General features: G+C 36.7%; 1 protein-coding gene across 1 annotated transcript in view; it reads left to right on the top strand.

Moving 5' to 3' along the window:
* Positions 1-22,458, top strand: part of Cntnap2 (contactin associated protein 2) — a 1,600,222-nt gene that overhangs the window by 101,900 nt on the left and 1,475,864 nt on the right. Inside the window, exon 3 of the mRNA XM_050164469.1 lies at positions 2,307-2,417. Coding sequence (XP_050020426.1) covers positions 2,307-2,417 — 111 coding nt within the window. The remainder of the gene's footprint in view (positions 1-2,306; positions 2,418-22,458) is intronic.

Raw genomic sequence — 22,458 nt, forward strand, 5'->3', positions numbered from 1 at the left:
AATTAGAAGGATAATTATAGGATTTTAGTTGATGTTTTTAAATTTTAAAATGTATCTTAGTCGATTTCCAAATTAATGAAACATAGTATTAAAATCAGTTGCTACCAAAGCAATTTTTTAGGCTTTAAAAGTAAGTAATTTTGGTTTACATCTAAATTTTGATTGCATTAGCTAAGAAATTATTAAGAAATTGCTATAGATGTCATTTTATTTCAATTACTGTAGCTATATATTAAGTTATTAAATACTTTCAAAAAACTTGTTGTTTATTGTTGTCAAGTATCTGAAGGCTTAGATTAGGAAAGATCCTCTCAGAACAGTGATGTTGATTTTTCTATGCCTCAATTCTTCATCTTCTGATCAATAACTACTCTGATGTTTCTTTATCAGAGAGACTTTCCTTTAACAAACTTTCTGTAACAGCAGCTGCCTCTCCCCAAACCAACATTGAGCCCTTGATCCTCTTTCCTCCTCAGTGTTAATCACCAACTTAAACTTCTTGTTCACCATGTTGTTATTGGTCTAATTTTTGTCATGATGCCTTACCACTCTGAGGGGAAAATATTGTCCCTTCCTCTCGCCATCTTGCCACAACACCCTGTCTAATGCCAGTTTAAAGGCATGCGCTGACATAGCACCGATATGAGCCCATTTCTAACATGATGTGAACATCAGAAGGAACACTTCCAGGTTAGATTCAGGAGCTTTGCCAAAACTGATTCAAAATTAGATTCTAAGAATTAAAAACTGGAAATAAAAAAATCTCTGTGTGGTTACAGGTAAATTTAATAGTACATTTTCACAGTAAACATAAAATCCACTCACTTAGTATAGATTGTGAACACATTTCTTTTCACACATATTTTATGTTCATCTTTTCGATATTTTCCATTGGATTTTCTGGGGAATCTAATCACACTCACCTGTCAGAGTTCCCAGAGGAAGCTAGAGAATAACTAAGAAAAATAAGACAGCATGTTGTGAGAAGAGGTTTGTTCACTTTAACTTCTAATTTTTAAACACTTGAATAGCGAAGTAGTACATGAGGATTCATTCCTCAGTGCCTATAGGGATTTAACTTCACTTCAGTAAAAGCCCAACATAACTCGCTTATTCCCTATATTATGCAAGCTCTTTTTTTTTTCCTTTCTGTTTATAAACATGAGACGTGAGAACCTTTCAGGAATGTGTTGCTCAATTCCCCATCGTATTAAACAAAACCCTAGGCAATGTGAGCATGTGTTAGGAATTAAAGATTTGGAAAATCAGTTCTCTACCATCTAGCAGTTTAGCTCTCAATCACAGGAGTAACTTTCACGTACACCATCAAAGACTTCACTCCAATAAGGACAACAATTTGGTAGGAGAGAGTTAGTTAAGCAATACAATGCATGGATTGCCTGTTGGTGCTAAGTGCTGGGAAGAGTAGAGTGTTGAGGAGGTGACAACTCTGGCAGTCTCTAGGCATGCAAAGTGACATTGAACACAGACCTGGGAAAGGACTGGTATGAGACATGGAACATTTGGAATAGTAAATGTAAAGTCTCCTAGCAGCAAGTGGCTTGCCATTGGTGGAAGAGGATGGAGTCATGTGTCTAGACGGTACTTAGAAAGGTGAGGGACCCACTGCAGGTTCTGGAGGACTTTAAACTTCATTCCAAGTGACTGGAAGCAGATGTCGGAGCACACTATGACTTTGCCTTGAACCTTGGTGAAGTTGAGTCCCCTATAATTTTGGAGCAATGAATGGTTATTGTTCTGTGTTATCTCACTAGTCATGAAATTACTGGATTTTACCTGTGATCCTTAAAGACTAAATTTCAGTTACAGTCCTCTTAAAGCAAGGCTGTTGCTTCAGGTTATTAGACCAGAATGGTTTAAACTATTTTTGTAGTTTATCATAGTGGGTATAATTGAGATATGTAAATTATGATCATTGATGAAGTCTTTTTGGTGCATTTTAAAGACTAGCCTAATGAATAGTTGTTTTATTTTGTGTATACGTGTGTGTGTGTGTGTGTGTGTGTGTGTGTGTGTGTGTGTGTGTGCATGTATACATACACATGTGCCTGCCATGGAAGCCAGAAGAAGGCATCAGATTTCCTGAACCTGTAGCTTGAGGTGTTTGTGACTTATCCCATATAACTGTTAAACATTGAATGTGAGTTGTTTGCAGGATTAGCAAGTACTTTTGACTGCCAAGCCATGTTTCCATTTCCTTAGTAGTTATTTGAATAAGCACAAACCAGCCATTTTTGAAAGAACTTTAGTGAAGTTAGATTTTTTTCTATCTCTTCTTTTTCTAGATAAGTGTGATGAACCACTCATCTCTGGGCTTTCCCATATGTTCTTCAGTAGCTCCTCCTCCCTGTCCAATAGCTATTCGCCTGGCTATGCCAAGATCAACAAACGAGGAGGTAAGAGACACTTGATTCTTTTGTGGCTAGAAGCATGTTACACACCAGCTTTGTCTTTCTGGGTCTGGGTTTGCTCATTCAGGATGTTGTTTTCTAGTTCCATTCATTTGCTTGCAAATTTCAAGGTGTCACTGTTTTTTTTTTTTTTTTTTTTTTTTTTTTTTTTTTNGAGTAATACTCTATTGTGTAAATGTACCACATTTTCTTTAACCATTCTTTGGTTGAGGGGCATCTAGATTGTTTCTAAGTTCTGGCTACTATGAATAATGATGTTATGCATATAGATAAGCAAATGTCCTTGTGGTATGATTGTGCAAACCTTGGGTATATGCCCAAGAGTGGTATTGCTCAGGTAGATTGATTCTCAATTTTCTGATAAATTGCCATACTGATTTCCAAAGCAGCTGTACAAGTTTGGAGGAGTGTTCCCCTTACTGTACATCCTCTCCAGCATAATCTGTCATCAATGTTTTTGATCTTAGCCATTCTGACCAGTGTAAGATGATATTCCAGAATCATTTTTATTTGCATTTCCCTGATGAATAAGGATATTGAGCAATTCCCTAAATGTATTTCATCCATTTGAGCTTACTTTGTTGAAATTCTTCTATTGAGAATTCTCTGTTTAGATATGTATCCCATTTTTCAAATTGTTAGTTTGATATTTTGATGCCTAGTTTCTTTAGTTCTGATGTGGGATTCCCCTCTGTATGCTGTGAATACCATTGGTTAATAAAGAAACTGCCTTGGCCTGTTGATAGGGCAGAACTTAGATAGGCAAGGAAAACTAAGATGAATGGTGGGGAAAAAAGGCGGCAGAGTCAAGGAGAAGTGATGTAGCCCTGATGGAGAGAGATGCCAGAACTTTAGTTGGTAAGCCAAGCCACGTGGCAATACACAGATTAATAGAAATGGGTTAAATTAATATGTAATAGTTAGCCAATAAGAAGCCAAGCAGTGATTTAATTAATACAGTTTCTGTGTGATTATTTTGGGGCTAAAAGCCAGGAACTAACTAGCGGCCTCCTACAACATAGTTCTTTATATATTTTGAAGATCAACCAAAAACACATATGTACTTACTAATAAGAGATGTTATATATAAAGCAAAGGATAACCATACTACATCCCACAGTCCCAGAGAATCTAGGTAACAAGGCAGACCCTAAGAGGGACATGCATGAATCTAGCCTAGGAAGGGGAACTAGATAAGCTCTCCTGTGTAAGCTGGGGGTGGAAGAGTAAGAGTGAAATGGAAGGGATATAAAAACCTGAGGGAATGGGATGGTCAAGTTGAGGAAGGGAAAGTGAATGGAAATAAGGAAAGAAATATCTTGATAGAGTGAGCCATTTGGGGATTAGGGAGAAAACTTGTGCTAGGGAAACAACCAGTAATTCACAAGAATGACCCCAGCTAAGATCCCTATTCATAATGGAGAGGATACCTGAACTGGGCTTCTCCTATAATCAAACTGATGACTACCCTGATTGTCATCATAGTATCTTTATCTAGCAACTAATAGAAACAGATACAGAGATCCACAGTTGAGTACTGGGCTGAGCTCCTTAAGTCCAATTGAGCAAAGGAAGGATATGAGCAAGGGAGGGGTTCAAGATCATGATGGGAAAAACCACAGAAACAGTTGACCCAAGCTATTGGAAGCTCAAGGATTCTCGACTGACAGCTGGGGACCAGTGTGGGAACAAATTGGCTTTCTGAATTGGATGACAGTTTTGGTCTTTTTGTTTTGCCCCTGCCAGTGAACAAGAATTTATCCTTGGTGAATGAACTGACTTTTGGAGGCCTATTCCCTATGGTGGGATACCATGCTCAACTTGATACGGGGGCAGGGAGAGGCTTGGTCCTGCTTCCACCTGATGTGCCATGCTTTGTTGACTCCTCAAAGGAGGTTTTACAGTCCCATGTAAAAGGGAGAAATTCTAAAAGAGGTTGGAGAAGAGACAGGTATGGGAGAAGGGGAGGGAGGGGGAACTGTGGTTGGTATGTAAAATGAATTAAAAAATTAAAAGAAAAAACATGTTACACTTGCTACTGATTGTTACATATGCATTAACACAGCCAATATTACCAATCATGTAAACTCATGACTATCAGTCTAACTAAATGACCTACAAATACCATAGGTATCACATATCTATATCTATATAGTGACACACACACATATATGCATACATAAATACGAAGGAAATAAGATAAGTCAATGTATATGACATTTGGAGTCATCTCTAGAAATATGTTCAAAATAACAAGCATTCTTAGTTAAAGAAATAGTTTTTTCACTCAAAAGTACTTAACCAAGTCAGGTATTTACAAAAATGACTCCAAATAAGTATCTATTTATATAAGTTAAAATACATTGCAAACTCCCTGATTTTTCCATGTATATTGATGTACTTGGTTTCATTTGTAAATGTAGGATAAAATGTATAACAAATTCCCAAATGTTTGGAATGAAAGTTTGTTTTTAGAAGCGTGTGAAAAGCAGTTCTGCATTTATATTTCCAGAATCTGGAAATACTGGTGAGTTCTCCTGGGTTCCAATAGCCCCAAATATTCCTGTCCTATTTCAGGTAGCAGTTAGCCTCAGGCTTAGGCCTAGGCCTACTGTTCAACTTAGGTACAGTGTGTGGAATGTGCACATCACTTCTTTCCTCAGCAGGCGTCCCAGGAATTCCTGCATCTGCAACATCCTTAGATTTCCATTTTAGCCTAGCTTCACTTAAGCAGCTGTTGCAATGTCTTCTCATGGCTTCCTTGCAGAGACTCCAACCCTGTCATATTTGTTTGCTCTGTGGAGTTTCCTGGAAGATTGTTGCAAGCTTCCATTATCCTCTAACCCTTTTGCAGTGCACATCCACAAATTCAGCATACTATAATAGTACTGACAAGCTGTGTGCAAGCTGGAAGTGCACTTGGCACTGGACCACCTCTCGTTGGTGGCTCCTGTGCCTTGGCTGGTGAAGCTGGGAAATTATTTCTGTGGGTGGTTGTCTTTAAATAAAGAATCCCATCAGGGCTCTCTCCTTTCAAATAAATTTGCATTTTCACAAGATAAATCCTTGAGGTAGTTGAGTCTTTCCTCGGGGTGTCTTTATCATCACACAAGTGAAGACTGTGGGACTTTTGCCTCAAGGCAGTGTACTCCCTAACAACTACAATGGCCTTTCCACACTTGCCTTTTCTACATCTTTAAACTTGCTCATTTTCCTTTCCTTTCTTAAGTGTGTAGTTTTCGATATTTCTCCTCTCTCCTCTGGCAGAGCTCAGAACAGTGAAGAGCAACCATTCTACAGCCTGGCACACCACATTGTGTGAATTATCTCTGTAATTAAACAATCTAACAATCTCCTAAACAATGTTTTTTTTTTATTCTATTTCCAACCTTTTCATGTAAAAAAAAAAAACCTATTTGTGCTACTTTCTTAACAAAACTGCATATTTTATGTTTTTGGCTTAACCTGCTACTTTTTCTCACTACAGACCTTAACAGGTACTGTGAGCAGAAACCATGACATAGCTGGAATACTATGCTATCCTGAACTCCCTTTCTCAGACTAATTACTGAAATTTTTATCAGGTACCATGGCGGGTGAGGAATGTAGGTAGGGAACAGAATATTCCATGCAGAAAGAACTTGAATATGGAGAAGTTTTTTAGAGGATATTGGGAGTGTATAGGGGAGGAGGGAGAAAGAGAGAGATAGAGAGACAGAGAGAAAGGGAAAAGGAGAAATGGAAAGAGGAAGAAAGAGAGAGACAGAGCTGCCTTTCAGAAGAACAAAAAAGGGAGAGTGGAAGGGAGCTGAGATGAGCTTGCCTCAGTGGGGTGAGAGGGAGACACTTGCAGAGAGAGAGAGAGAGAGAGAGAGAGAGAGAGAGAGAGAGAGAGAGAGAGAGAGAGAGAGAGTGGGTGAGACTTTGGGGCTTATCTCTTAAAGGGACAGGGTCAAGCTTAGAGTTTTCCTGCCAGACGACAGTGCAGGCCAGCATAATCCTAACATTCCCATCTTTCTCTTATCATCAAAAAGTGGGAAATTAAAGGAAACAGCAGGAGGGACAGGGATTGGGGGGTGCTGGGTTCTCAAGACTGCTTCCTGCTGATTTGTGGGCATCAAAATTATGTGGGAGCTGAGGAAGTTAGGATGCTGCCTCATCCTGGGGTAGTTGGCTGTTTAGAGAATAAATATAAAAGAATTGCAGAAATCAGTAAACTGAACTGCAGGGGATTTGTGCAATTTACTAATACCATGTTCTGTGGAACCTTCTGGTGTCTCTTAGACCTGGCAAAGTGCTGGCAGAGTAGACGACAAGATTAAGTTTAGGAAGAAAAAAAAATTTACTTTAGGTCCTGGTGATTGAAGGGGAGGGTATCAGAACCAGGGAAAAGGGGAAAGACTTGGGCTCTTAGGGTCTGGTAATTGAGGGAGGGGGCATATGACCTGTTTAAACGGAATCCTCCAATTTGGTTCTCTGGAACTCACAATACATCTTTGAGTTTGTGAAAACATAAGTTTTAGACACATGCATTGTATAAATAGCAGTATATTTATTCCGGAAATGACTGTGACAGATGTTTTTGCACAGTAAAAAGTATCTTTTAGTTCTATGCCCGAAAAGAATTTAAAATATTGATCTTTCAATTATGGTAGTGGTAGTATTTTGCCAGAATTATATAATAGCTTATCAGAATTTTTGATTAATGTTAAGACTATTAATGGCAGCATAATGAGAGAGAAATCTGATAACTTGCATTTGTATACCTTCAAACACTTTCTTAAACTCTGAAACAATCTTATCCTTAGACCTTTATAACTTGTAGGTACACACCTTAAGTCACTTTTTTTTTTTTTGCATACCGTACAACACCTTTTTGGACCCCGAAACATCTTTAGATTTTTTATATCTTGAGCTTTGTATCTTAGTCATTTAAGCATGGTAAGGATGTTTTGTGATGTTGGACCTTTTAAACTGGCAATCCTCTCAGCCATCAAACTGAATCAGAGTTCTTGAGAAGGATAAAATTTTCCCTGAGTAATTACCCTACTTAAAACCGACAGAAATCTTACTTGATTGGCTGCCTAGACAGTCACTTCCCAGGGTCTTCCAGGGATGTTGAGGTCAGAGTCTTAAGGGCAGCCTTTGCCTTCTGCTGTTAGCCAGTGGCCTGCCAGGCTTTGGAAGATCTTGTGGTTTAGAAGTCTGTAGGAATATCAGCCTACCTTGCCCTGGGCAACCAGGCAGTCTATTCCAGTTTTCCACTATCTAGAGATCTTCAACGGTTTAGATGAAAGTCAGTTCATCCCAGTGGTTAGCGCTTTCACTTGAAGCAGGGTGACGTTTTTCAAAACAAAGCAATAGAACAAACCAGATACACTGTCAAGATTAACAATGAGCCATATGCAGGACAGAATTGATATACCCCAACTTTATTTGGGGCTCCTTTTTATGGGATTTTAGAGGAGGAGCTGATGGGTTAGTATAAGTGATAACAAGGGTGGTTCTATTTTGATTGATGTATTGTTATATACTCACTTGAAGGACACAGTTTGCTTCATTGTGCATATACCCAGCATTATTCCAGACTCGTTTCTACTGGTTTCAGGATGTATTTTAAAAGAAGAAACAGGATTTTATAAAAGGTTTGGTAAGGAGACTGACTTTTTTCGATTATTTAAAGCAAATATAACAGCAACCTAATGTTTGTAATCATTGTATATTGCCAACGGGATGCTAAGCACATTTTATAAGAAGGAATTGTGAACATAGCGCACGGAGGAAAAGGTGTCAAGGTGATAAGTGTATTTTTAGAAGAAAAATGTGTATATATAGCCCAAAACAAGTAGAATCCCCCAACGGGAAGCGATTCCCTATGCTCAACTGCCCCAAAGCTATAGCTATTGTTCTATGTGGGGACACAGTAACAATATTTTCCTGGAGATGCTGTCCCTCTGTGTCACTAGACCTACTAGTGCCCTTTTGCTTAGTCTCTACTGTCCCAGACCCATCCAAGATGTCCAGAAATGGTAAGATTATTCACTATTCTTAACTATTATTTTTAATTTATTTCCTTAAATACTTGACATCAAGAGCAAAATTATGAAATATTTGAAATGCCTTTGTGAGTTTCTGCCTTGTGTTTGAAGCTTCCATTCCATTGTAATTCCTTTTCTTTTCTCACTCTCCCACCCTTAGTAATTTTCTAAAGTTGCTTCTTTCTTTGCTTGCTTGTTGATAGCCCATCTTACTTTAGTAAAAATTCACTGTTGAATTTCACTGTTTGCCATTTCAGAGACAAACCTTTGAAGCAGAAAATTTGAAAGGACTGATTTTTTTAAATGCAGAATTTCAAGCTATTTGAGATTCCTATTTTGGGTAGCTATGCTTCATCCTTAACATGTCCTTCAGAATATTCCTACTGTTGCCTTCTCTGAACTCAGCAGAGCAGTAGCAAGAGGGTGGTTCAAACCAACCATGGATGAACATGGTGTTAGTAAATTGCACAAATCCCCTGCAGTTTAGTTTACTGATTTCTGCAATTATTTTATAATTTATCCTCTAACCCCAAAATTTTTGATAGTGAAAGAGTACAATCTCTGATTACTATAGGATAATCCCTGAAGGTCTGTTCTCATTTGTTTTAAAGTTGAGTCACTTATACTGATTGACAGAGCTGTTGTAATGATTAAAGGGAATAATCTATACACACTGATGTTGCATTGAAACATTAGTCTTTTTTTCCCAGCAATTATCTCTAATTTTAAGAACAATACTATGCATAATAATTTCAAGTCAATGAGTGAATGGAATCACTGCAGCAAAAATGCCTTGCTGAAAAATTATTGCTTGAACTTAAATATAATTTAATATTTGAGTAGTTTTAATGATTTTTGCATAATTGTACTATGAATTAAACTTAAGATTTTTTTCAATATCCTTTTCACTTATTTCAATTCTGATAAAAGAAATGTTCTAATCAATACACAAATTATCTATTATTATGTTAGTGTCACTTCAATTTGATTTTTTTAGAAAATATGGATATTATAGAAATGCATTCCTATTAAGTTTATCCTCAATAAAATAAGTATTTTTAGATATTATAGAAAATAATAGATGCCAACTTATTTTGTTACAAGATGTATGAACTGTGTTTAAATCTTTACTCTTGTATTCAACTTTCCAACTGAGAGCAGCCGACCAATTTTATTGGAAAGTTTAATCTATGCTTTCTCATTCTCCCCAAGAACTAAAGACTGAACTTGGAGTGCACGTGAGGCAACTGATCTGCCACTAAGCTACATACCCAGACTTCCTTTTTTTCTGATTTTTTTTCTTTTTTCAAGTAGGCACTTTGTCATCACTGGGAAATTTTCAAAAGTAAGAATATAATGCACGAAATATTTGCATCACTAATTATTGTTTCCGGTCATAGACTTAGGAAGTGTATCAGTCAGCCAATGACTTGCATTTGGCTGATAGCTGCCATTTTCACTTCTCAATAATATTATTTATTTTCTTCCACAGAGATATATTTATGATGTTGGGGTTTCAATGCCTTGTTTTTTCTTAAGATTCAAAATAAATGTATGTGCGTGCATATATACATGTGTGTATTTATGTATTGGTTTATACATATAATATCAGCACCTGCAGAGACTAGAAATGGGACATGGGTCACCTTGAAATGGAGTTACAGTCAATTGTGAGCCACCCAGTGTGTGTTAACAATGGATGTCTGGAAGAGTAGTATATGCTATTCTCTGCTAAGTCATCTCCTAGTAGCTTGATTTTATAGAGGCCTGGGCTAGACTGTTCACTGTATCCCATAGAGCTGTTTTCTACCTGGTTCTTTTCTGGAAAATCAGAATCTTCTTATTCCGCAACATAGAATGCACTTTTGGTATAAAGGGTTTTTCCATAAGTTTCCATTAAATACTGTGCACACAGCAAGGCTGTAGATGAGGCTGTACTTAATATCCATAGACATAAAACACATTTACAGAGTTCACCATAATGACTAAGGAAACTGTCTCTAGAAAGCCTCTAATAATTGGTGTCATGGTTTGAAGTTTATCAAAGTAAAAACATTAATTAGAAAATATAATTAGATGAACTTTCTGGTAAATTATTTTTAGGAAATATCTATTTTCCTATTTTTGTGGCAAATTATAGATACTTGAATATTTGTCACTAAGCATCTCTGTAAGTGACTGAGGACCACTGTAACATGGTTGCATCATTGTGGCTATCTTTGAAAGGCTTAAGGCTGTGATCTTTCCATCATCGTACATAGATCACACCATAGTTTATTATCTAATCCAGTGCCATCTCATGAATTCTCATTCATGATATCATGCTTTGTAATTTTACTTAAAGCTCAAAACTTAAAAGAATTTTGTTTCTGTCCCATCAAAGTTTAGGATATAGTATGTAATGGGATAACTTCACACTATATTAACAAACAAATATATTTAAGTACATGCTGACAGTGAAGGAACTGAATAAATACATCCTACAGATTTATCAGTAAGAACTTAGATCTCTATTTTACACATTTCACCTTTCTTCAAATGCCAAATTACTTCAAAAATGAGAAACCGAGTAAAAGACTTGCTGGATTCTATCATGTATGAACATTTACTGCCTGTGGTCAAATTTTACCATAACTCCTTTGTCTTGCCGTGCATGGTCAAGGTCCTTGATACTTTGGCGTGTATCTCCCATTTTGCCAAGAAAATAGCTAGTTATTTATATGAAAATAACCCAATGAAATGTCACCCAATGACATTTTGCCAAATTGCATTTTCCCTTTATATCTCTTCCAAAACATGTGATTTAGAAGTTATCTTTTTATTCTTTTTATATTTACAAATTTTGACCATAGAAAAAGATTTTGTACTCGTTGCTGTCTTACTTTGGGAAGTAGAAAATTTATGGGAATATTTGTACAATGTCAAAATACTCATTTTAAAATAGAACTTGCACATACTCAAATCACTTTTCCCAATATTATACATATGACTGGTTCGCCATGAATAATTTCTGAGTTAATTAATAAACACACTGAATATTAATTATTTTATACATTACTGTGCCATTTTGAATGTTCAAATGCTCATTGATCCTATGTAGGGATGAATTGTGTTGCTAATATTTTCTTGTTCCTAAGAAGATTTTATGACCTGGGTCACTGACATGACCAACTGATACCCAGATTATAACAAAGAATGAGTAAACATGGCAAACATAATTATCATCATTTAAAAATTCCTAAACAAATAAACAGTTAGGATAGTCCACATATGAAACTTGGTATTATCAGTCTATGAATGCTTTTATGGTTATGAGCAGGAATGATGGTGACCCTCTAAGGCATGCTGAGTGAGAAAAGCATATGTAACACCTCTTGATCACATTGTGGGCAAAGAGGACACATTCCATCTTTTTTTTTAATCACTCTGACTGGTTTATCTGTGTCCAGTAGACTACCAGGGCACAGAGACTAAAAGGGAAGGATTGCCTTCCAGAGCAAGAGAAGCTCACATTGAATGGTACTACAGACCCCACCAGTTAAAAGGGCCTCAGCTTATAAAACAGCCCTGGTCAAAGTGCATAGTGTTTTCAGAAATAGGATGTTCAACCTCTAGGAAGTAACCAAGGGAAAGATCAGCAACCTCTATTGTTTTCAGAGTCTCTTGGACTCACTTGACAAACAAACCTTGAAAAGAGGTTTCTCATCTCTGATGCTTGACTTTTTGTTAGATGCTGCACTAATGTTCCTGGGGAAATCATTGTCAGCAAAAATAGCATAACTTCATTTAAGTTATATTTATTTCTATACACAAAAAACTGACCTGTAAAATATGCAATTTTAGGTAATTATAACATAATGTTTATGAAGGCTTTTTTTCTTTTTTTGTTTGTTTATCTGTTTTATTTGCATCCTAATCATAATGTTCCCATACTCCTTTCTTTTCCCAGTCTTTCCCCACCAACCTGCCTTCTGCCTCAACCCCCATTCATTCCATCTCTGACTATGCAGAAAATCCCAGGATTCCCATAGATATCTACAAAATATGGTATATCAAGTTCTAAGACTAAGCACCTTGCCTTGAATTAAGGCTTGGCAAGGCAACCTAGTATGAGGAATAGGGTCCCAAAAGCCAATAAAAGAGTCATAGACAATCCCTGTGCCTATTGTTAAGGGTCGCCTAAGAAGACCAGTCTATATAACTGCCAGATATATGCAGAAGGCTAAGTCAGTTCCATACAGGCTCCATGGTTGTCAATTTATTCTCTGTGAGCTCCTATGAGGATAGTTGATTTTGTTGGTTTTCTTGTGATGTTCTTGACCCCTCTGGATCCTGAAAGTCTTTCTCTTTGTCAGGATTCCCTGACCTCAGTCTAATGCTTGACTGTGGGTTTCTGCATTTGTTTCCAGAAGTTGCTGGATGAATCCTCTCTGATGATTATTGAGCTAGCAACCAATTCATGAGTATAGCAGAATATCATTAGGCACAATTAGTGTCATTTTTTTCCTTCAGTCATGTTTGATTCTATCCTAAGTCTGGGTCTTGGCTATGTAGGCAGTGTCAGTGTTGGGCTTACTCCAATGGCATTGAGCCTCAGGCTGGACCAGTCTTCGACTGGCCATTCCTCAGTCTCTACACCACCTTTACTCCAACACATCCTACAGGCAGGGCAGTGACTGGATTGGTGTTCCAATCCCTCCTCTAGAAGTCTTCCCTGGTTACAGATGATCAGCTCTGGTTGTTGTATCCACTATTGTTAGGGGTCTTAGCTAGGGTCATCCTTGAAGATTCCTGGGAATTTTCATTGCTCCAGATTTTACTTGACTCAAAAATGCCCACCCCTTCTAGGCATATCTTTCAGTATTCTTTGCCCCCATCCACCATGACCTGATTCCTCATGTTCCTACCTCCAATTCACACCAGATATCTTCTATTTTCCCTTCCCAGGGAGATCCATGCATCCCCCGCCCCTTGTTACCTGGCATCTCTGGGTCCGTGTATTGTAGCATGGCCGTCCTTTACTTTACAGCTAATATCTACCTATATAAGTGAGTATATATCATGTTTATCTTTCTGGGTCTGAGTCACCCAAATCATGATGAAATTTTCTAGTTCCATCTATTGCACTGAAGCCTTTTTTCTAACCATGAAGATTTCATTTGAATCTGACCTGAAAGTCTCCTCTCTAAAAATTACTTTTCATGCTAACAAAAGGTATGACAGGCTGGTAAAGAGGAGAAAAAAGCAATAGTCTTACCCAGCTGCCATATCTCTGAACCACAACAATAACCATTCTTGCACGACACTCCTAAAGACACAATAGTGGCACTCATAACTTGGCTGCAGTCAATAGCCATTTAATTGGACTTAAAACCCATTCAACAGAAAAAAAAAATCCTGTACTATACTTGAAACCTAGCAAACTAACTGCGGCCAATGAAGACATGGGTCTCAGAAGAGAAATTATCACTGCCATTTTATTAGACAAGAATAATTCCTAACTGACTCCTAAATACTTATCCTTCTCCCCACATCTGAGGAGCTCTCAAGCTTTACCAAAGAAACTACTTTTTATAGCAGATGGAGCCCATTACAGAATGCCATAATTGTTGGAAATAAAGAGAACAACTAATTGTATAGAGTCCAGACAAAAGTGGAAACATATTAAACCTAAGTCCTACACGTAAGGCTCAGGGCACATCATGGAAGAAGTGGTGGGGTGGTTCTAAGACACAAAGGACTAAGGAGTCTGTGGTTGGAACCTGTCCTTTAGAAATGACAGGCAAACTATACCATGATACTGAAAAAAATATGACTGCTTGAAAAAAAAAATACCTAAACATCAACAGGAGTCACCAACAGGCTAACATGAGAAAGGGAAATCTCAGAGGGCTTAACCCATAAACAAAAACTACAGGCACTTAATGGCTTCTGAAAGGAGGAGAATAAGTCTTCACTGGGGATGAGACCCCTATTTGTTATCCAACACCAACTGTACAACACGGAAATCATGTACATGCAAGCAACACTAAAAGGACTAAGCAGGTTGTATTAATATATTTATGCCTCTATTTAAATATATACATCAATAATGTTATTTTTAAAAAGAGACCAGAAATTTGAGAAGGAATAAACAAGGTAACACCAGAAGAGTTGGATGGGGAGGCAATCTCTAACACTACGATTTCTAACTGCTACTAAATGAGCATCTCCTTTCTTCAACAAATATTCTCTCCAATTAAAGAACATTTCATGTTTTGTCTTCACTTTCCATATTTTATTTATCAAGACAACGGTGAGGATTTCATCAATTAATGCCTTTATTGGAATCCTGCTTAATTCATGCTGACCAGCATTAAGAGCATCTGTTTAATGCCTTTACAAACGAATGGATGTTTGTAGACATTCTATAAAAGAATTTTAAAAATAGAAAGTGAAGAAAAGAAGGTCTATTCTCTCGTCTGTATCCCTGCCTTCTAGAACTAATTCTTAAAATGCCTTTACTAGCAATTCGAAGCATTCTACCTTTGGTTAGTTTCTTATACTATATTCTGAAAATGAGTGTTATCTATTTATCTTGTTTTAAAATCAAGAATCTCTCTCTCTCTCTCCCCGTATATGTGTTTGGTGGAAATACTGCATATGACAAACCGTAACACTTAAGACATCTCGTGTTTATTCTTATGTTTATTATGGTTTCCTCTATAACATTAATATGTAAACACAGAATGAGAAACTCAGTTGTCAACTTTTTACTAAAAGGCAACTTTTCTTCCTGTTTTACTTGGAGTCTGTGTTATGTGTTTTTATTTTGTTTTGTTTTTATTCTCAGGGGCTTCTAAACTTTGCTTTGTTTCCATTTTCTCTTTTGAAACTAAGGAGAATGCTCATTTGAGCGGATGGTCTTTTTTTTTTTTTTAATTGAAATGTTATCTCAGCACCTGCAGCCAGTGGGACAGTCCCATCTCCAGGGTAGGTTAGTTAGATTTATTAAAAGTGTATACTAAGTAAACATATGAATGAGACATACATTTTAGTTTTTTTTCCAACCAGTTTTTGGGGGACACATTTGTTTTTAAATGGACAATTGTCTTTTATTTTCTCTTTTCTTTTTCTTCTCAACATTTTGCTTTGAATCCTTGGGAAACCTTATTGGATTTAATGTTGAGGTAATAAAAGGCATAGTTTACCCCCCCCCACACACACACACCTTTTCTATTAAGTTGAAGCTGAACCATGTGAGACAAAGAACTCTTTCTTTTACATTTTGATAAGATTCTGCACCTCTATTGGATCACATAGAAGCCACATTAAGATACTTAAAGTTCCACTATCAAAAGGAAGAAACAAAGAGAACAAAAATATCTCACAACAGAAAGGAAGTGAAGGTTGGAGAAATGTCCAAAGGAGGCTGGAAAACCAAAAGGTATCACCCTTGTGCTCTCCCAGTCTGTAACATTGTCTTAGTCCTCTGCATTCAGTTCTAAGAGTTTCCTGCTGCAACCAGGATTGCCTTTTAGGTAAGCCAACCTTCATACAGCACCTGACTTTTCAAGCCTTTATCCCTTCTAAAAGTTGTCACCAATGGCTAGCCTTGGCATGTCATCATTTCAAGACATGGCATGCATGACATAGTTTGTTTTCTGCTATGCTAGAACTTTCTGAAGAGTATTACGTTAGATCTTTCTATGAAGTATTGGCATATAAATTTGTTCATCTGACCCTATGAGCTGGCAGGTAGCATGCTGTATTTCATGTATTCCTGTGCACCCAACATGTAGGAGGCCATTGTGAATTCCTATACTCTTATGTACCAAAATAAAGGTTTGCAAGTAGACATTATTTTGTCTGACTCCTGCATAAACCATATAAAAGAACTTAAAAGCAAAATAACACTGTTTAATCAGTTCAAGAAATCTTGAGATTTCTTCCTGAGGTCTTAACAAAAAAAAAAAAAAAAGAATCAGATATAATTATTTGAAATGAAGGCACTTGACATCCAAATCACTCTGTGAGCTCTGCACATGCCCACAGAACTGTCTCTCCATGTCAGAGCCTCACTTTAGAGCAATCATAATCCTATCAGGGTGGCTCTCTTTGTTTTAGAACAGAAAGACACATTTCTTCACTTTATTCCTGAAAAATAGATAATGACTAGGTTTTCAATTCACAATGACTTTGTGGTTCTGTGTGCTCTGTTTTAAATAATCAGAAAGTAAAATGCAATCTTATAACTGTTCATGAATAGTATTGTCCTCCCTCAGGTCAAGCCTTCATCTTCTTTACATTGCACTTCTAGAAAAAGCTGGAGTCCTTCAACCTTACCTCTGCATTTACATTGATGTGAAATTGTAGACATAAGGTAATCTAACGAATAGATAAGTGTTTTGCTTGCTCCACATTCTCAACAGAAAGAGCTGTCATTGGTTTCACTGATGTTGGCTATTTTAACTTGTGTAAAATGGAATCTCAAGGTAGTTTTGATTTGAATTTCCCTGGTAATAGGAAATATTGAAGATTTCTTTGTAGGAAGAGGGCTGTTTGTTTGTCCCGGCCACTTAGCCCCAAAATAATCACGCAGAAACTTTATTCATTAAATCATTGCTTGCCCTATTAGCTCTAGCTTCTTATTGGCTATCTCTTACATATTAATTTAACCCATTTCTATTATTCCGTGTATTGCTATGTGGCGGTGGCTTGCAGGCTAAAGTTCTGGTGATTGATTTTTGTGTATTAATTTTGTCTCTTGCTACTGCGCTGAGACTGTTTATTAGCTGTGGGAGTTACCAGGTGGAATTTTTAAGATCATTTGTGTATACAATCATATTACCAGCACTATGACTTCTTTGCTTTCTATTTGTATCCCTTCTATCTGCTTCACTGTCTTACTGCTCTAGCTAAGACTTTAAGTACTGCATTGGATGGATATGAAGAAAGTAGACAACCTAGTCTTGTTCCTGATTTTAGTGGAATAGCTATGAGTTGCTCTCCACTGGTGTTGGCACTTATTATTCTTTAGTACTTGGACAATGGGAATTTGGTGGAAAGAAACAGATTAGACCACTAGTCTTCCTCCCTGTGTTTCTTGTTGTCCTGGGTCAGAAGATCCAGAGCAGAAAAATGCATGCTATCAGAGAATGTATGCCCCCAGAGATAAGACAGAGAGAAGTCTGCTTTGCTGTGGTGTCACAGTATTATGATCTCTATAAAACTTTTTGTTTCTATTAAAATGATAGACATTTAGAAAAGCATAGGTTTTCTTTGGTCCATAATATGGCAATGTTCACTGAAGACCTATTCACTGTCAGTCAGGGTCTCCTTAAAACCCAGAACTTACAATGACAAAAGTCATTGTCCCTCCCAGTCCCGCAGCTGTTCAATCCCAAATAAACATACAGGCTTAAATTAATTATAAACTCTTTGGCCTATTAGCTCAGGCTTATTATTAACTAGCTTTTATAACTTAAATTACCCCACAATTCTTATCTATGTTTAGCCACATGGCTTGGTACCTTTTCTCAGTGCAGCATTTTCATCTTGCTTCCTCTGTATCTGGGTGGCAACGGCAGCCCAAGCATTTCCTATTCCTAGAATTCTCTTAGTCTGATGTCTCCACTTATACTTCCTGCCTGGCTACCTGCCAATCAGTTTTTTTTTTTTTTATTAAACCTATACAAGTGACGACAAATCTTAACAATGTATAAGAGCATTATCCCACAGCATCAATTTCTTGAATATGAACAACTTAAATTCAAATAAAATTTTCAGAGACTGAAATATAAAATGCTGTGGTTTTATTTAGGTATTTTGGATTAATTTGGAATGACTTTGTCCTCATGCATGGGGATCTCTGTCATATTTTTTGTTTGGAATGTTTAGCTGGAATAGAAAATGCACAGTGAGATACATTCCTTCAGCAGCTCCAAAGCTCTATCATGTACGACCAGGGCAATCACAGAACACAGGGATAGGAAACAGAAAACTATGCTGTTGAATGATTGCAGAGCTATTCAGTGCTGGATGGAACCATGTACTTAATCGAGTCAGGCACCTCAATTAGATAGCCCTTTCAAAAACACTTTTGTAATTCTGAGTTATTCAGGCTGGAAGAGAACATCGGCAATCTTTTTTAGTTTCTCTTTATTACTAGGATTCCTGTATATAACGGGAAGAACAAAAAGTAGTTTTAAAAAACTGCCTTTAAACCTGATTTTTTTTTCATTTTAAGTAAAACAACTTCAACAAAACAAGGTACATGGCTGAACTAGCACTTTTAATTGTGTCTTATCAAATAAGCAATCTAAAAGAAAAAATGTTGAAGACCAATTCCACTAGAGTAGAAGTAGTGACAAAGATATGCATATCCATTCTTCCAGTGATAACCTCTGAAATGTGTCTAATATAAAAGAATAATTACCAGGATCTGAAATAGCCTAATGGGAAAGACTATACATTAAAATAATTCTGGAAATGTTACTCAGGTTAGACAAATAAGGAGTCTGGTCATTCAATAGGCAGGCATTGAGCTGAGATCTCCCAACACTACAGGTTCATCTTTATGTGAGATTTAAGTACCTGATAACGTAACAAAAAGAGGCATGTAGAAATGCTTGGATAAAATCATAACCACAAGAACTATTATTTGTCTGTAGAATATTTGTTTCTGGCTCCAAATGTGATCAATTTTCCAGTAGTATCTGAGTTTTAACCAGCAAGGGTCAGGTAGTATCCTCAAAGTTATTTGGAGAGCATCAATAACTTTGTAGTGTTTTCTACTTTATGTTCATGGCACCTTGTAGTCTACCGCATACTATGCCATAAACATGAAAGATTCAGTATTTATATTTTTAAGAGAGATGAAATAGAGTTTGTTTACCCATGTTTATCAAAAGATAGTCATTTTATATGTAAATTATGTGAGAAGGATATATATATAAAATACTTTGTATTTTCATGTTGTGTTGTTTGAGTTTGTGATGTATTTTATACTAATAGTATCATTCAATTAAGAGGTTGAGTGTCCATCAGAAATAGCGTATCTATATTGCAGTTTCATAACATTTATGGCTACAAAGATAGACCTACATAGCTAATTTTTTTTTCAGATGTTTAAAATGTGCCCCCGTAAGTAAACTGGCTGCCAATTATTTAAATATTATTTTAAATGACATTTAAATTTATTTCTCTGTCTCACAAACATGCAATACTCATTTAATAACACTTCTAAAATTCAATAATTATATGTGTTGGTTAGCCTGTTTGAAGGTGAATGGTGTATTGAACGATGACTTCAATGCATGACCATATGTAGTATTCATGATCTTTGGACATAAAAGTCAGGATTCAGTGGATGGCCCATGGCAGCTTGGAGATCTTTGCTGTATAATAATCAGAAGACTAGGATAAATTCTGGACATCAACTTCAGAGGTTGCTTCATTTTTATCAGGAAGAAAACAATAATATCACAAGCATGAAAGATGTGACTTTGTAACTTACCATTGTTAATTTTCAGAAATTTCATTAGTTTAGTTGTTTACCTAAATGCAGCAACCAGTACCAGCTCCAGTCTTAGTGGAAGCTGCAGAAACTATGACTCAGTATAGTTTCGAGCCAAGAGTTAAATTGAGTAGTGGGAGATATATCAGAATGTTTGCTTTGAGGCCCCTGGGAATATAGTATATGCACCACAACAATAGAGTTGTTGATGATAAGGAAATTTATTTATAATTAAGGTGGTCTCTATCTTCCTTTCTTATTTAGAACTCATTATATCTGTCAATGTTTCTTGTGATGTTTTCTAAAGTATGATCAGCAAAATTCTATTACTGGACCCTAACGTAAGACAGTGACTGATCCTCCTATTAGAACAAAGGGACTAATTAATATTTCTTGAATTGATAAACTCAGTGGAAACAGGCTGTCTTACGATATTCTCTAGATGAAGACTGGAGTAACTCTAGCAGTGGAGGCCTGTATTAACTATATGGTGAAATCTAAGCTTTGCATCAACAGCAATAGAGAAATAATATTGTATTCATGTATCTCAACATTATATGCAATCCTGCTATGTACCACCATGAAAAAGTTTGTGCAAGTCATTGCATATGCATAATTTCTATTAAGTTTAGATGGATGATTGATTAAAAAGAATCAGGAATGCATTATTTAATAATTACAAGGTACTACATTCTTTAGTGAAGATAATGTACCTCATTAAAAATAAAATTCATTCAATTATTCCTCTGTTGGAAAGTACCGTTGTCATAAATAACATGACCCTAGAGGACAACATTGTGATTTAAAGTCTCCAAATGGAAATTAAAGTATTAATAGTCATAGGTAGATATAATAGGATGTGGGGGAAACTAACAATCATACAACAATTTCTTCACTGTCAGTTGTATGAACTGGAATCAAAATTACAAATCACAGAAAGGGGCTACCTACAATATGGAGTAACCTCAAGTGGCCAAAATAAAACACAAATGAAATGGTATGTTATATCAAGTATGATTTTAATATTATGTGTGTTTTTCCTACTGTATTGTTATTGCTTATGTATTGTGTCAACTCTACTCTAAAGTCTAGCACTATGATCTGTGTATTGAAGACACACCCACTGCACTTCAAGAGTTCTGGCTGAATATTAAAAAAATTAAGCAACAATAACAAAAGTGCTAATTACAATCTCAATGCAAATATATAAATGTAACCTTTTGTCCTCATATTAGTGAAAAAATATAAATCCTTACTATAATCAACAGACTTTGCTTCATATACCTGAGTGGAAAACTGGAATGAAAGTAGCGAATATTGGGATGAAACTACAATCAACCATGGTGATTGATTCTATTTTGAACAGTCCAGTTCTGTGTGCTGAAGTTTGACTTACATGGTTTGAGTAGCATGGAATCCCTCCTGCACTGACTTTACATAGTGCTTCTCACAGTGCAGTCTTAACATGAAAATCATCATTCAGATCACAAAGCATTAAAAATAGAAGGGGTATTACTGGAAAGATGAGGACTTGCATGGGCATGAATCTGTTCCTGGGAGAAAGGGGCAAATCGATGGGAGTGTGATAGAACAAAGTTTGTGAGCCCCTCCAGGCAGGTTCCACAAAATGTAGCTTTACCTTACAATCCACAGGGAAGTGCTGGGGTCAGGCGACATTTCAGAACTATTCAAAACTGCTTAAAAGCCACAGTGCTTATATTCTCAGATTCCTCAGACACTACTTCATTTTCTCATTTGCCACAATTCTTTGATGTAGCAAGGTAGATAATGTATACTATCATGCATGTGTTTATGAATATGAGCATAAGCAAATTCCAGGGAGTGGGGAGGTGGTTCAGTCAGTAATAAGGTGTTTAATAGGCATCAGTAAGGACCTGAGGTCAGTTGCTCAGCACCTGTGAAAAAGTTAGGGCTAGTGTTGTGTGTCTGTAACCACATTACCAGACAGGGAGATAGGTCAATCTCTGAAGCTTGCTGACCTGAGAACGAAACTGCACTGAACTTGGAGGTACTTCCAAGTTCACCCACAGACCATGCTGCAGAAAAGTATGGTGGAGAGCAACTGATGGGGTCCACCGGCCTCTACACGCATGTGCGCACACATGCACACTTGCGCACATACACATGTATACACAAACATGTCAGACACACAAAAGCAAAGTTCTAGAGCAACTGAACAACACTGAGATTAGTCATTTTCAAAGATATCACAAGACAATGAATGAAAATAATCTGACTATAAATTCTGTTAGGTGCACAAGAGTATGAACTGAGACAGCTGATGTCTCTGAACATGTTCTGTAGTGATTAGGAACAAGAACTATCTGACCACACAAATACAAACCTTTTCCTGGTCCTAACTCAATATGAATGTTGTGAAAATTTATATTTATAATTTTTGTTTCCTCAGTGGTTAAATGGAGATGATTTTGATGAGACCAGTCTCAGAAAATATTCCAGGCACATGCTC

This window comes from Alexandromys fortis, unplaced genomic scaffold (assembly GCF_014885135.2).
Source record: "Alexandromys fortis isolate MF-2015 unplaced genomic scaffold, M_Fortis_MF-2015_v1.1 scaffold_133, whole genome shotgun sequence".
Classification (NCBI taxonomy): domain Eukaryota; kingdom Metazoa; phylum Chordata; class Mammalia; order Rodentia; family Cricetidae; genus Alexandromys; species Alexandromys fortis.